The sequence below is a fragment of the Martes martes genome (assembly GCF_963455335.1).
Source record: "Martes martes genome assembly, chromosome: 7".
NCBI lineage: Eukaryota > Metazoa > Chordata > Mammalia > Carnivora > Mustelidae > Martes > Martes martes.
Genome location: NC_137894.1, coordinates 136746173 through 136760823, shown reverse-complemented (window position 1 = coordinate 136760823; position 14651 = coordinate 136746173). Strand labels below are relative to the sequence as shown.

The 14651-nt window shown below is 44.2% G+C and overlaps 1 protein-coding gene across 4 annotated transcripts in view; it reads right to left on the bottom strand.

Annotated features, from left to right (window-relative positions):
* AK7 (adenylate kinase 7) overlaps window positions 1–14651 on the bottom strand; it is a gene marked incomplete at its 5' end in the record, with an annotated part of 71880 nt that overhangs the window by 24280 nt on the left and 32949 nt on the right. For 3 of the 4 annotated variants that reach the window (XM_080809458.1, XM_080809459.1, XM_080809461.1), the window contains 4 exons: window positions 808–885; window positions 2113–2203; window positions 2930–3018; window positions 5343–5423. In XM_080809458.1, coding sequence (XP_080665584.1) covers window positions 808–885; window positions 2113–2203; window positions 2930–3018; window positions 5343–5423 — 339 coding nt within the window. The remainder of the gene's footprint in view (window positions 1–807; window positions 886–2112; window positions 2204–2929; window positions 3019–5342; window positions 5424–14651) is intronic. The other variant, XM_080809460.1, reaches the window with a different exon arrangement.

Genomic DNA, 14651 nt, shown 5'->3' with positions numbered 1-14651 from the left:
CCAAAATCACCGTGATTAAAGAAAAAAGAATTATACAGTCCCCAAACATGGAAGTCAATCAATGGCGGCGCTCGGTGTTGACAGAGCGCCCCCTGTCGTCTTCCTGTGAGAATTCTAAATCTTCCCACCTCTGTGCTGGGGACAGGCAGCATCCCTGCTCTTAGACAAACAGCTCAGAGTAGGATGATGCCGGAAATCCCAGTGTTAGGTTTCTTTTTTGCAAATTGTAATTGTATTATTTTTTGAATGGTGCAATCCCTTGGCTCAAAATCCAAAAGAAAAAGTAGAGAGGAAAGCATTCTCTTTGATCTCCATCACCACCCACTTGGCCCTGCTCCCGAGAGACAACCAGTGATATCGGTCCTTCCAGAAACATTCTCAAAGGTAGTATTTAGATGCAATTTATTCCTAAAAAATACATAATAAAATAATAAAATAAGTACGTCCTAAAGCAAGTTCAAAGGGCACACTGCTGACTAAAGCTGTGTAGGTTTCTGCTGTAATGGAATCAGAAATCCCAGGTTCCTGTCTCAATTACACAATTACACAAAGAGGCCAAAGAGAAGGACATCCAGTGTCTGTAAAGCATTTACGTATCAAACAGTTTTCAAATACTTTTTCTGCGCGGGACCCCTGAGCGTTTTTCAGAAAAGAAAACAGAAGCTCTCAGAAGACAAGGGGAAACTGCTTTAGGGTAAAATGTTTAGTTGTGCAGGAGGAGCAAAGATAAACCTGGAAGCCAGGTATTTGGACTCCAAATCCCTCAAGAACCAATACATTTAAGAAAAGAATCTCGTATGTACTCACTGTTAAGTCCTTGGTCAGGAAAGCATTTTCTTTGGGTATTTTCTGGATTTTCCCAGGGCCAGTATTTTTACTGATGCACTGTTAGAGAAAAATAGAAATACTGTTTGGTTTGCCTGTAAGATTTTAATACAAGATTTCTCAAATGAATGTAAACCTAAGGGAACACTTTTTTTTTTCCTAAACAGAGGGGGAGTGCCCTGAAGGCATGCACTGATTCATCTGTTTTGCAAATATCCAACGTTCACCACTGCAAGCCAGAGACTACAGACAGAGAGGAGAAAGGGCCCTCCAAGGGCTTTCAGTCAGGGGAGGCAGCCTAGTACACAGATGATTAATTATGCAAACTGCATCTTGCAGAGGGGATGCTGGGAAAAGAGGCGCATGACCCATGCAAGAGGTGGGAAGGAGGCAGGGAGGTTTTCTGAGGATTAAATCTGAGCAGAATGTTAAAGATGAGTAGGAGGTGGTCAGGGGAAAGCCACACGCACTGTGCTAGCTGGGCTACAAGGTGGCCAGTGGCCTGGATTGGAGAGACAGCCCCCACAGACCTAGAGTCCCTGCAAGCTGCCCATTGGTTTGGGGAATTTGACCCTATAAGTACTTTGGGGCAAGTATCCAGGACACATTTTAGTAAGCCCCTGTGGGATTCATGTGTGTGTCTTGGCCCCACAGTGGCCCCTCCCGCTCCCTTCAGTGCACAGACTGGAGAAAGGCCATCTTGACTATAAATTTCCCAACGCATACAATGCAGATGCTGACAGTGACTTTGGTTTTAAGGATATTCCATTTGGGGAGTCCCTAGTCTTGTTAGCATAGCCGACTCCATCGCTATATTTTAGGGGGTAAAATAGTTTAAGAAATGCAAGCAAGTGTGAGGGGCACCTGGGTGGCTCAGTGGGTTGGGCCACTGCCTTTAGCTCAGGTCATGATTTCAAGGTCCTGGGATCTGGCTCTCTGCTCAGTGGGGAGCCTGCCTCCCCGCCTCTCTCTGCCTACCTCTCTGCCTACTTGTGATCTCTCTCTCTGTCAAATAAATAAATAAATTTTTTTAAAAGATTTTATTTATTTGATAGAGAGATCACAAATAGGCAGAGCGGCAGGCAGAGAGAGAGGAGGAAGCAGGCTCCCCGCCGAGCAGAGAGCCCGATGCAGGGCTCGATCCCAGGACCCTGGGATCACGACCTGAGCCGAAGGCAGAGGCTTAACCCACTGAGCCACCCAGGTGCCCCCAATAAATAAATAAAATCTTTAAAAAAAAAAAAAAGAAAAAGAAATGCAAGCAAGGGTGGGATGGAACAGCTGTACCTTGACCAAGTCTTCCAGGGTATGGACAGACTCGTCCACAGCAACCAGGTAATGGAGCTTTGGCACGTGGTCTATGATGTTCTGTATCACTCTGCAGCCCGCCAGGAAAAACCATCATCAGTGAAGAGAGCAAGAAAGAGGGAGTCAAGGAGAGTTAACCAACCACCACCTCCAGGGCCAGGCAGTATCTCACTCCATTTCCAACTCAGTCGTGGGTGGGACAGACAAGGAAGCCGGGAAGGTCAAGGAACGTGCCTCAGGCTGAAGAGCCACAGGGAAAGTAGAAATGCCAGGATTCCAAGCCTGATCCATCCAGCTCCGGCTTCACCCAGTGCCATGCGAAGAGCCCCTGACCCCCAGCAGGACTTCGGTCTGTGAAGTCTGCTCACCTGGGCAGCTCCTGGGAGTCTCTCAACAGAGCTTGGGGGAGGGGCGTCCACAGAGTCAGACACAGATCTGGAGAAGCTGTGGCTGTTTTAGGGGAGCTGCGGGGCCTTAAGAGGCAGTGGGGCCAGACTGGGGGGGAGGACGATTTCCTACCCCAGGTGATTCGTGACTTCTGACATTCAGGACAGACTACCTCTGGGTGAAGACTGCGCTATGGGCTTTCCTGGCACTTTCAGATGGTGGGCGCTATGCCACCAGACGCAAAACAGAGATAATGACCAGACCTTGCGCATAGGGTGGTCATGAAGAACGGATACAGTGACACATGCAAGGGTCTTAGCGCTTGGCAAGCGCTTACGAAGTGTTCACTGAAACACAAACACATTAGTCAATTGCTTCCACGAAGTCCCAGCTCTAGGAGGACACTCACCCTGCCAGATCAAGAACATGAATGGCCGGAATTACATTTGTTCCATCTCCAAACACCGGTAACGCAGGGACCTCACCCAACCAAGCTATCTGAAAGAAAAGCAAAAGTGTATTTCCCCCTGGTTGTATGTAACTATTGGAGCTCGCGCACAGCCATCCGAAAGACCTTTGGGCATCTAAAAGACCCGGTGGTCTGATGATGTCATTGCCTAAAGGGGATGTTTTGAAAATCGGTTCTGTCTACGGCCATACCACCCTGAACGCACCCGATCTCCTCTGAAAACCGGTTCTGATTTGATTTAGTTGCTGATCTAATCCTATTAAGAGAAACCGTGTAATGCATAACCTAGGCTGAAATACTTTTCAGGAAATCTACAATCTGGTGGGCTATCTTCAGTCATCATCCGCGTGGTGTCTACATGGAAAGGAAATGCTTTCACATGCCTGACACCTTCCATCCTCACACACACACACACACACACACACACGCAAATGAGAATGAAAGTCTGAAATTGCTCCCCTGGGCCCGGGGTAATAACTATCAGTTCAAAGATTAAATTCTTAGTAGATAAACCATTGGAGGAGTCACTGTGCCCAGATCTGAACCCTGATCTTCAAAGTCCAAACCCTTGTCCTTTCCCCACATTTTAGGTATTGCAGTGAAGAAACAGATAGTCTGGGGCTGCCTGGGTGGCTCAGTCAGTTAAGCGGCTGCCTTCTGCTCCAGTCATGATCCTGGGGTCCTGGGATCAAATCCCACGTCAGGCTCCTTGGTCAGCAGGGAGCATGTTTCTCTGCCTGCTATTCCCCCTGCTTGTGCTCTCTCTCTCTCTGCCTCTCACTCTGACAAATGAATAAATAACATCTTATAAAAAAAAAAAAGAAATAGACAGTCTGGATGCTGTTTAGCTGTCAGGTACTAGATTATTTTATATTGCTTTCAAAGCGTGAAATAGGGGCGGCAACCACAGCAGACCCCTGGATCTTGTAAGATACTCCAGACTTTCGGAAACCACTGAAAGGTTCTAAGCAGTGAAGTGACATCATTAGGTACGCTTCTGTTCCCTTGCAAAGGAACGTCGGGAAGTAAGAGTCTAAATGTGGAGATAGAGGCCAGGACAGCCGGCGAACAAGAGATGTCCGCCCTACCTAGCCCATGGGTGGGGGCGGGGGAAGTGCGGTGGGAGAGAAGGAGATCCTGAGGAGGTTGGCCCTATAGTACTGGGGGATTTTGTGATGGATGAGAACGAGGGAGGAGTTGGACTCTGGTCGGGTGCAGCTGGGTGGGAGGTCCCCTTTGCTGAGATGGGGTTCCGGAGGACAGCGGGTTTGAGGAGAACTGCAGGTAGAGTTTGGGTTTGTGAAACTTTCCAAGTGAGGTGCCTGAACAGGCAGCCAGATTCACAGAGCTAGGACTCGGGAGCGAGCCCTGCTGGAGAAACTGACGTTGGAGAGTCGTTGGGCACCAGTCACGGGAATGGACAGACCAACCCAGGAGAAGAGTGCAGATAGGGAAGACAAGAGGGGGGCCACCTGGTTGGCGAAGTCAGTTAAGCGTCCGACTCTTGGTTTCCTCTCATCGTCTCAGGGTCGTGAGATCGAGCCCTGTGTTGGGCTCCACACACAGTGCAGAGTCTGCTTGAGATTCTCTCTCTACCCCTCCCACTTGTGCACTTGCTCTCTCTCAAATAAATAAATAAATAAATAAATCTTTAAAAAAAAAAAAGGCAAGAAGGTCTGGGGCAGGAACCTAAGAAAGCCAACATTCAGTGGCCATGTAGATGAGGAGCAGCTGAGAACAGACAAGGACAAACGGACTTCATCACCTACCCTTCTCCTCTACTTTGGCTACAGTCTCCTATTTGCGGTTCGTGAACACAACCCGCAAATTTCTCCCTCAGGTCTTTGCACTTACAGTTCCCACCACCCTTCCCCCAAAAGGCAAAGCAGCCAGCTCCCTTATCACTTTCTGCTCAAGTGTCGTATCATGAGAAAGGTCTTCCCTGACCCTCATATTCAAGATACAACCTTTCAACCCTACCGCTGGTTCTCTTTCTATCTTTCTCTGTTTTGTTGCTTTCTATCCTATTTTCAACATCTGAAATACTCTATGTGTCCTGGCTAATTGGGTTCGTATCTCTCGCTCTCCTCCACCCCACTGGGATGCAAGTTCCACCAATGCAAGGACTTTATTATCACGGTATCAGAGTCCCAGAATTGACAACAGTTTCTGGAACATGGTAGGCATCAGTGTCTGTCTCATGGATGAAGGGAGAGCCATCTTTTTCCTCATTGTTCTGAGAGTGGTAATCATACAGGAAAGAAAAATAGAAAAAGAAAAAAAAACTTCAAACTGAATAACCTTACTGTAAACTGCTTTTTTAAAAACCCTCATAGTCACTGAAAAGTCATACCTTAAAAAAATAATGTAAGATGCCTCCTTCCACTCCATACTGAAGTCCAGCAGCAACCACGTAAGTTGTGAATTTTTTGGTCTAGTAGATAGAGGAGAGGAAAAAAGCTAAATTTAGTATTATTAATCATACTGAACCAGATTATTTTAGTGGTTAAGATGAATGAAAGATACTGTTTGAATGCCTCTGACCACTATTGAAATTTATTTGGGACTTTTAATTAAATGAAAGCCAAAGATAATTATCTGTGAAGATATAAAAATGGGTCCTTCCAGGATGATCTTTACTTACCCAGGAGGGGAGATGGATGTACACAGGGAGTTTTTAGTAACAGGCCACAGTATAAGGTGTGATATTGTGATTCATAATAAGAAATATATATTTGGTCTTCATCTCTATATCTGGCATGAGTATCCAGAACTATGGGAATGATCAAGCAGAGTAATAAAGGTGTCTTTTGTTATGTTAATCAGGTGGCTTTGGGATCCAACCCAACATGTGAGTTGATTGCCCACTTTCAGCTTCCTCACCATCTCCAGGGAGGGGTTGAGTGGGGTGGAGATGACAGCCAATGATTTACTCAAACATGATGAAACCTCCATAAAAATCCAAAAGGAGAAGGTTTGGAGAGCTTCTGGGTTGGTGAACACGTGGAGATTTGGGGAGAGCAGAAAAGCTCCATGCCTTTCCCCAAACCTTGCCCTGAGCATCTCTTCTATCTGGCTATTCCTGAGTTATATTCTTTTATAATAAACTGGTAATCTAGTAAGTGAAATGTTTCTCTAAATTCTGTAAACCGCTCTTAACAAACTAATCAAATCCAAGGCTTGGGGAGGTAGGAGGGGTTATTGGACCCTCCAACCTGTAAGGGTTGGTCAGAAGCACAGGTGACAGCTTGGGCTTGCCACTGATGAGGGACAGAAGCAGAAAAATATCCACCTTTAGCCCAGGAGGCTGACCTAGCCTGCCTAGTTTTGGTAAGGTTCAAATATATACTGATTGCTACATTCTTTTTTCTTTTCTTTTTTTTTTTAAAGTAGGTTCCACGCCCAACATGGAGCCCAATACAGGTCTTGAACTTACAATCCTGAGATCAAGCCTGAGCTAAGAGCTTAACCAGCTGAGCGGCTCAGATGCGCCCTAGTTGCGCTACATTCTTCAAGAGTCTCATGACTGTCCGTGTATTTCACAGATGGTTAATATGGAACTGAATGATAAGCACCAGAGAAATCTTGCAAAAGTAGTTTTACAAGCAGAAATTCAAGAAAACATTTATGATCTCATACACCCTGCATGCCTCCCACCCCCTGAACACTAAGTGGATAACTACCAGCTTCCTACAGCAAAAGTACAGCCCTTTCTGCCCACAATCCCTGTGCTACTTAAATAAATTACTAAATTGTACCATACCAGGTCTCAAGAATTCTTTTTTGATGGTTGTGCTCAACAACCACACAACACAACTGGTGAGGCAAGTGGGGGACAATCTCATAGGACTGAGCCCTAAATCTGTGGGATCTGATGCTACCTTTAGGAAGATAAATGTCAGAATTGAGTTGAAATATAGAACACCTGGCAGGTGCCCAAGAACTACTTGGTGTTGTGGGAAACCCCTCCCAGAGGGCACAAACACACATGTTAGAATTGGGAACCTTTATCAGGAAAATGAGTCTCTCTTCTGCTCCAGGTAATTCATGGTGGGTTAAAAAAACCTAAAACCTCCTAATGCAAACAGCTAGAAATGCCAAGTACAATGTCACGAGTATCCTTCTAGGATGGTAGAATTCTCAAGGACATAAAAGAAAACAGAAGTGAAAACAAGAGTGGTGAAGGGTGGACAGTGTGGGCGCCCTGGGAAGTCAAGGGTTCTCATAATCTAGGTGTGCGGGTTTACAAATCCATGCAGGTAGAGGAGACAAAGCCCTGGATTTGGTGAGGTTAGGAGTTGGGCCACAATATGAAAGGTTCATCCATAACAGAAGAGTGAACTAGAAAAGAAGGTGACAAGGAATTGCATCAAACCTAAGCCAAGGTTCCCTGGAGAATTTTAACCTTGGCCCTGTACTTCTCAATGGTTTGTCTTTCACATTCAAATTACGTGCTTAATCCAGGGATTCCAGAGCCAAAAATTAACATAAAAAGCATTTTAGGCAGTGAGACTGGGGGGGGGGGGCACTTCAGAAAGGCAAATACAAAGTTCCCTCTACCTGCCCCCCCTACCCCAACCCCCAGGAACCTCCCCTGTCCTTTAAAGCCCCAATAAAAGGACATCAGCTGGGGCAAGGGTGGTGACCTCATTGTAGCACGTGGGTGCTGGTCTGAGGGCACAGTTTGACTAGCAAGCCAATTACAAACCGTAAGGCATAGTCTCATTGTGATTCCCATTTCGCACTGACCATCATGACTCCTGGAGGCATCCGATCCCTGAATATACATGAGACTTTTATAGCAGCACTTTTGGAAGATAAACTTTACACTTTGATATAAAGTGCACTTGGCTCACTTTTCCCTGAAGAATTCATTTACCTGAGGTTTTTAGGGGTGATGGATAAAGAAATGGATGTTGACAATTTAAAGAGATGCTATTTCTAAAAATCCATGCCAAATAACAGGTTTACTTTTACAATTGGAGTTCCAGAAATCACAAGAAAATATGCTTACTAATACTTACTAATAGAAACTTGGTACTAAAAGACCTTACTAAAGATGAGCTCACAAGCCAAAATTATAAAACTGATGAGGGAACAATCCACGATGAGTGAAATCAGACTTGCAATGCCTTTAGAAAATAAATTAGTAGAGATTATGAAATAAATATGGTTATGATGATGAAAAATTAAGAAACTGGAAACAAAGGAAAAGAATAGGACGATCAGGACAGTGATGATGATGATGATGACAAAGAATAGGCAGGTGGTGGTGGATGCGGTGGGGAGAGCCTGGGTGGCTCAGTTGGTTAAGTGTCTGCCTTTGGCTCAGGTCATGATCCCAGGGTCCTGGGATCGAGTCCCGCATCAGGCTCATTGCTCAGCAGGGAGCCTGCTTCTCCCTCTGCCTGCTGTTTTTCCTTCTTGTGCTCTCTCTCTCTGACAAATAGATAAAATCTTAAAAAAAAAAAAAAAAAAAAGAACAGGCAGGTGGTAGAACAAGGAACAGAGAACAGGAGAGAAGGGAGCTGATTAAGGTGGAGAGAGGAGGAAAGTTGATCACATCTTAGCCTCCCTCCCTCCTGCATTCATGTGAGCCTGAATCAGGCTGAGCTGGTAGAAGAGAAGTTGAAAATTTAATGATAGACTCATGACTTTATTTTTATTTTAAAGATTTTATTTATTTATTTCAACATAGAGAGAGAGACAGCGAGAGTGGGAATATAAGCAGGGGGAGTGGGAGAGGAAGAAGCAGACATTCCGCTGAGCAGGGAGCCCAACACGGGGCTCGATCCCAAGATCTTGGGATCATGACCTGAGCTGAAGGCAGACACTCAACTGACTAAGCCCAGGCGCCCCTAGACTCATGACTTTAGTATTAAACCTGTCTAAGCCTTTGCAAGAGCTAGAAAAGACTTCATTAATACCCAAGAATGGTCTGGAAATCTGCAGAAATGGCTAACGATATCCTGCTTCCAATGTTAAGAAAAAAAAAAACGATTTTATGGCTTCATTCTGACAATGTGTAACACTGTGAAGGGATTATAGAACTGTGCCTTGAAATGAAAAAAGCAAAGATCTAAAATAATTTCAAGGAGATATGGATGTATTTACTCCACAGTGGGAGATTTTTTTAGTATACCCCTTCTTAGTCATTGACAGATTCAGGAGACCCCCAAACTAGTAAGAGATGAAAAACACCATTAAGAAATTGACCTAGGGGTGCCAGGGTGACTCAGTGGGTTAAAGCCCCTGCCTTCGGCTCAGATCATGATCTCAGGGTCCTGGGATCCTGGTCCCCGCATCAGGCTCTCTGCTCAGCGGGGAGCCTGCTTCCCCCTGCCTCTCTGCCTACTTGTGATCTCTGTCTGTCAAATAAATAAAATCTTTAAAAAAAAAAAGAAAAGAAAGAAAGAAAGAAACTTGACCTAAGGAGACATAATGGAAACTGCACACAGGTTTGAAAAACACGGGTTTTTCAAGTCCGTATGGAATTTAAATAAAAACAACCCTGGCTGTGTACTATGGAGCAAAGCATCTCACCAAAAACTACAGAATCGCCACCACCCAGACCACATCCTCTGACTAAAAAGCAATTCAGTGAGAAATGGACAAAAAAAGGTGACACTGGAGGAGGAGTTGAGATGGCCGAGCAGCAGGGGGTCCCTATGCTTGCCTCACCCCCCAACACAGCTAAATAAATATCAAGTCAGGGGCACCTGGGTGGCTCAGTGGGTTAAAGCCTCTGCCTTCGGCTCGGGTCATGATCCCAGGGTCCTGGGATTGAGCCCCGCATCGGGCTCTCTGCTCAGTGGGGAGCCTACTTCTCCCTCTCTCTCTGCCTGCCTCTCTACCTACTTGTGATCTCCGTCTGTCAAATGAATGAATAAAAAATCTTTAAAAAAAAAAATCAAGTCATTCTGAACACCCAAGAAATCGATCTGAATGCTGAGAGAACAAACTGCAGAACTAGAGAGAAAAGAAGTCGCATTATGGAAGGTAGGAGGTGCAGAGACATGATTCCAGAGAGAAAAGAATCATGGGTGCTGCAGAACAGAGGGAGCCTTGATCTTGGAGAGAGAGAGAGAGAGAAACAGAGAGAAAGCAGCATGTGGGGGGATTGCACAACAGAAACACTTCCCGCGAACCACGGATTGGGACAACTACAGTGGCTGGTTACTGCAAGTTTTTACAAGCACTGGAACCAAAGTCTGAAGTTTTAGAAGTCTGCGCCATTGCTGGGTGGAACCTGGTGGTCCTAGCAGCGCTCCTGCGTGGAAGGAGAGAACGGGCAGTGTGGTCTGAGGATCCCCCGGATCGCACTGGGAGAGGCAGTGCTCCCCTTCTTGGAGTACATTTCAGAATGAAGCGGTGGCGGTGGCGCTGCCTCTCCAGGGACAGGAATGCTGGCAGGCACCCACATGCTGCCTTGTTCATTTGCATAGGATCAGAGGCACCTGCTGAGGGCAGTATATCGTGGTGCTGGCTTTTTGTTGTGCTTTACTATAAACCTCAAACTGCTGCATGGTTGTGTGACTACTGTTCTGGGACGAACCAGCACTGGCCATGGCATGGGAAAACCATCCCCCCAGAGGATCAGCCCAGGTCCATGTGCACCAGGTGCCTAAAATGTGGAGTTTGGAAACCCAGCTGTGTACCCAAGATAAAACATAGAGGAGTACTGTGCTGCCTAGCAGGCAGACAGCTTGGACACAGACAGGGTGAGGCCAGAGATCTCACGGAAGCCAGGGAAACAAGAGGGGAGATGATTCTTTCTTTTGTGGGGCTTCCTGGATGGTGGTGGGTGCAAACGCCCCTCTCCGGGGATCAGAGAGAGAGGGGTGATGCCTTTATTCCCCCCACCCACCAGCATGGACAGACATCATTAAGTAACACAGTGCCCCCACCCCTTCTGGAGGCTGGAGCTGATTAAGCCAAGCCCCACCCCCCTGCACCCAGCAGGTGCATCTTACTAGGGCAAGTCAGCCTGAGAACCAGTGCAGCAGGCCCCTTCCTGAGAGCACCAGCACACACCCTTCACCCACACCAAGTCTACTGATCACAGAGTGCTGCAAAGATTCAACTCTATGGAAAACAGGATCTAGTCTCCTAACAAGCAAACCAAAACACACCTAGTTAAAATGTCCACACTGTGGACGACGTCCAAACATTCCCCACTGCAGGAGAAACCCTGCAGAAGACTGACCTCAGGGAAGGAGCAGGCAAAAACACAACAACACAGTGCACACCCTGAGACACTTGCTGAAGCCCCAGGTCCTGGACAGTATAGGACTCTTCTTAATATAGACATTACTCTCAGGAGCAGGAACTATAACAGGCTTTCCTAACACACACACATACAACAGACATGTGCACACACCAGTAACCTAGACAAAATGACAAGACGGAGGAATTCATGCCACAAGAAAGGACATGAAAAGGTCATGGCCAGAGACCTAATCAAAACAGATGTAAGTAATATGCCCAAGCCAGAATTTAAAATAACAATTATAAGGATACTAGCTGGGCTTGAGAAAAGCATGGAAGACCCTGAAGAGATAAAAGAACTAAAAAACTAGTCAGGTCAAAATAAGAAATGCTGCAAACAAGATGCAAAACTGATCGGATGCAATGACAACAAGGATGAAAGAAGCAGAGGAACAAATAAGTGATATAGAAGGTAAAATTTTAAGGAAAATAATGAAGCTCAAAAGAAGAGGGGAAAAAAAGTATTGGATCATGAATGTAGACTTAGGAAACTCAGCAACTCCATAAAGTGTCATAGGAGTCGCAGAAGGTTTGTTGGAGCAAATTATAGCTAAAGACTTCCCTAATCTGAGGAAGGACACGGACATCCAAATCCAGGAGGCACAGAGAACTCCCATCAAATTCAACAAAAGCTGGCCAACACCAAGACATATCATAGTAAAGTCTGCAAAATAGAGAGATAAGGAAAGAATCCTGGGATACCTGGGTGGCTCAGTCCGTTAACTGTCTCCCTTTGGCTCAGGTCATGACCACAGGGTCCTGGGAGTCTGCTTCTCCTGCTCCCTCTCCCGCTGGGTAATCATGCACCATCTCTCCCTCTTTCTCTTATCAATCAACCAATCTTTAAAAAAGGAACGAATCCTGAGAGCAGCAGGGGAAAAGAAAGCCCTACCCTGCTAGGGAAGACAAATCAGATTAGTAGCAGATCTTTCCGCAGAAAACTCGCAGGCCAGAAGAAAGCAGCAAGATATGTTCAACCTGCTGAAGGAGAAAAATATGTGGCCAAGAATACTTTATCCAGTAAGCCTGTCATTCAGAATAGAAGGAAAGATAAAGAGCTTCCCAGACAAACAAAAACTAAAGGATTTCACGACCACTAAACCAGCCCCGCATCAGGCTGTCTGCTCGGCTGGGAACCTGCTTCCCCCTCTCTCTCTGCCTGCCTCTCTGCTTACTTGTGATCTCTCTCTCTCTGTCAAATAAATAAATAAAATCTTTAATGAATGCATAAAAACAAACAAAAAAATAAGACCCATCTCTATGCTGCTCATAGGAGACTCATTTTGGAGTTAAAGACACATCCAGATTGAAAGTGAGCGGGTGGAGAATCATCTATCATGTTAATGAGCATCAAAAGAAAGCCCGAGTAGCCATACTTACATCAGACAAACTAGATTTTAAACTTAAGACTGTAATGAGAGATGAATAAGGACACCATATCATAATTAAGGGGTCTATCCAACACGAAGATCTAACAATTATAAATATTTATGCCCCCAACTTGGGAGCAGCCAGATACATAAATCAATTAATAACAAACTTAAAGAAATGCACTTATAGCAATGGACAGATCACACAAGCAGAAAATCAACAAGAAAACAATGGCTTTGAATGATACACTGGACCTGATGGACTTAACAGATATATTCAGAGTATTTCATCCTAAAGTAGCAGAACACACATTCTTTTTGAGTGCACATGGAACATTCTCCAGAATAGATCACATACTGGGTCACAAATCAGCCCTCAACAAACAAAGATTGAGATCATACCATGCGTATTTTCAGACCACAGCGTTATGAAATCTGAAGTCAACCGCAAAAAAAAAAAAAAAAAAAGTTGGAAAGACCACAAATACATGGAAGTTAAAGAACATCATACTAAAGAATGAATGGGTTAACCAGCAAATCAAAAAAGAAATAAAAAAAAAATACATGGAGGCAAATGAAAATGAAAACACAACAGTCCAAAATCTTTGGGATGCAGGAAAGGCAGTCCTAAAAGGAAAGTATAGAGCAATACAGGCCAGCAAAAAATGTCTCAAATACACAACCTAACCTTACACCTAAAGGAGCTAGAAAAGGAACTGCAAATAAAGCCTAAAGTCAGCATAAGAGGGGAAATAATAAAAACTAGAATGGCAATAAATGATATAGATACAAAACTAGTAGAACAGATAAATGAAACTGCGAGCTTGATTTTTGAAAGACTTAATAAAATTGATAACCCCCTAGCCAGACTTATCAAAAGAAAAAAAGGACCCAAGCAAATAAAATGATGAATGAAAGAGGAGAGATCACAACATCACAGAAATACAAACAATCACAAGAGAATATTATGAAAAATTACATGTCAACAAACTGGGCAATCTGGAAGAAATGGATAAATTCCTAGAAACATACAAACTACCAAAACTGAAACAGGAAGAAATAGAAAATTTGAACAGACCCATAACAAGCAAAGAAATTGAATCAGTCATCAAAAATCTCCCAGCAAACAAGAGTCCAGGGCCAGATGGCTTTCTAGGGGAATTTTACCAAACATTTGAAGAAGAGATAATATTAATTCTTCTCAAATTCTAAAATATAGAAACAGAAGGAAAACTTCCAAACTCATTCTATGAGGCCAGCATGATCTTGATTCCAAAACCAGGTAAGGACCCCACTAGTCTGGGGCTTGAACCCACAACCCTGAGATCAAGACCTGAGCTGAGATTAAGAGTTGACCGACTGAGCCACCCAGATGCCCCACAAAAAATGTATTTTTAAAATAAAGTTTTGATTGTATTATTTAGATCATGAGACAAATTTAATGTTTTTATAAGAAAACAGATATTAAAACAGATATTAAAATGGTAAGATTCTCCACTTTATCAGTCACATCAATTATTTGTGTGTACGTGACCATATGGTCTCATCTAGATAACTGAACATAAAGGATCAAGAAATCATGGATTTTCGATCTGCGGCAATGCTTAATGCTTAATAAAATAATACACTCACAAGATTTGAAATTGGAAGAAATTTAGACCTGTCTAGTCTAGCGCCTTTATTCATTTTACTCCAAAACTTTAATAACTTAGAGAAGGTCATCAATCAATGGGTAGAAAAGGGGCTAGAAGTCTCAATCCCACTGTTATTTTCTTCAAACATTTTATACTTGCAGTGTTTGTATTGCCAGAGGTTAAAAAAAATTTTTTGTTTATTTTTGTTTTAATAGGACAGAAGGTGAGGACAAAGTTCCTCTGGTAATATCCTCTGAGACCACCAGGTGTCACCATGATTACGTGTCACTTCTGTGGGTTCTCTGCCCGTGGGGAAAACGTAGTAGATGGAACCTTTGGAGTTTTGGGGGTTCTGTGTAAGTTCTACATAAGTTAAATGTGGATGATGAT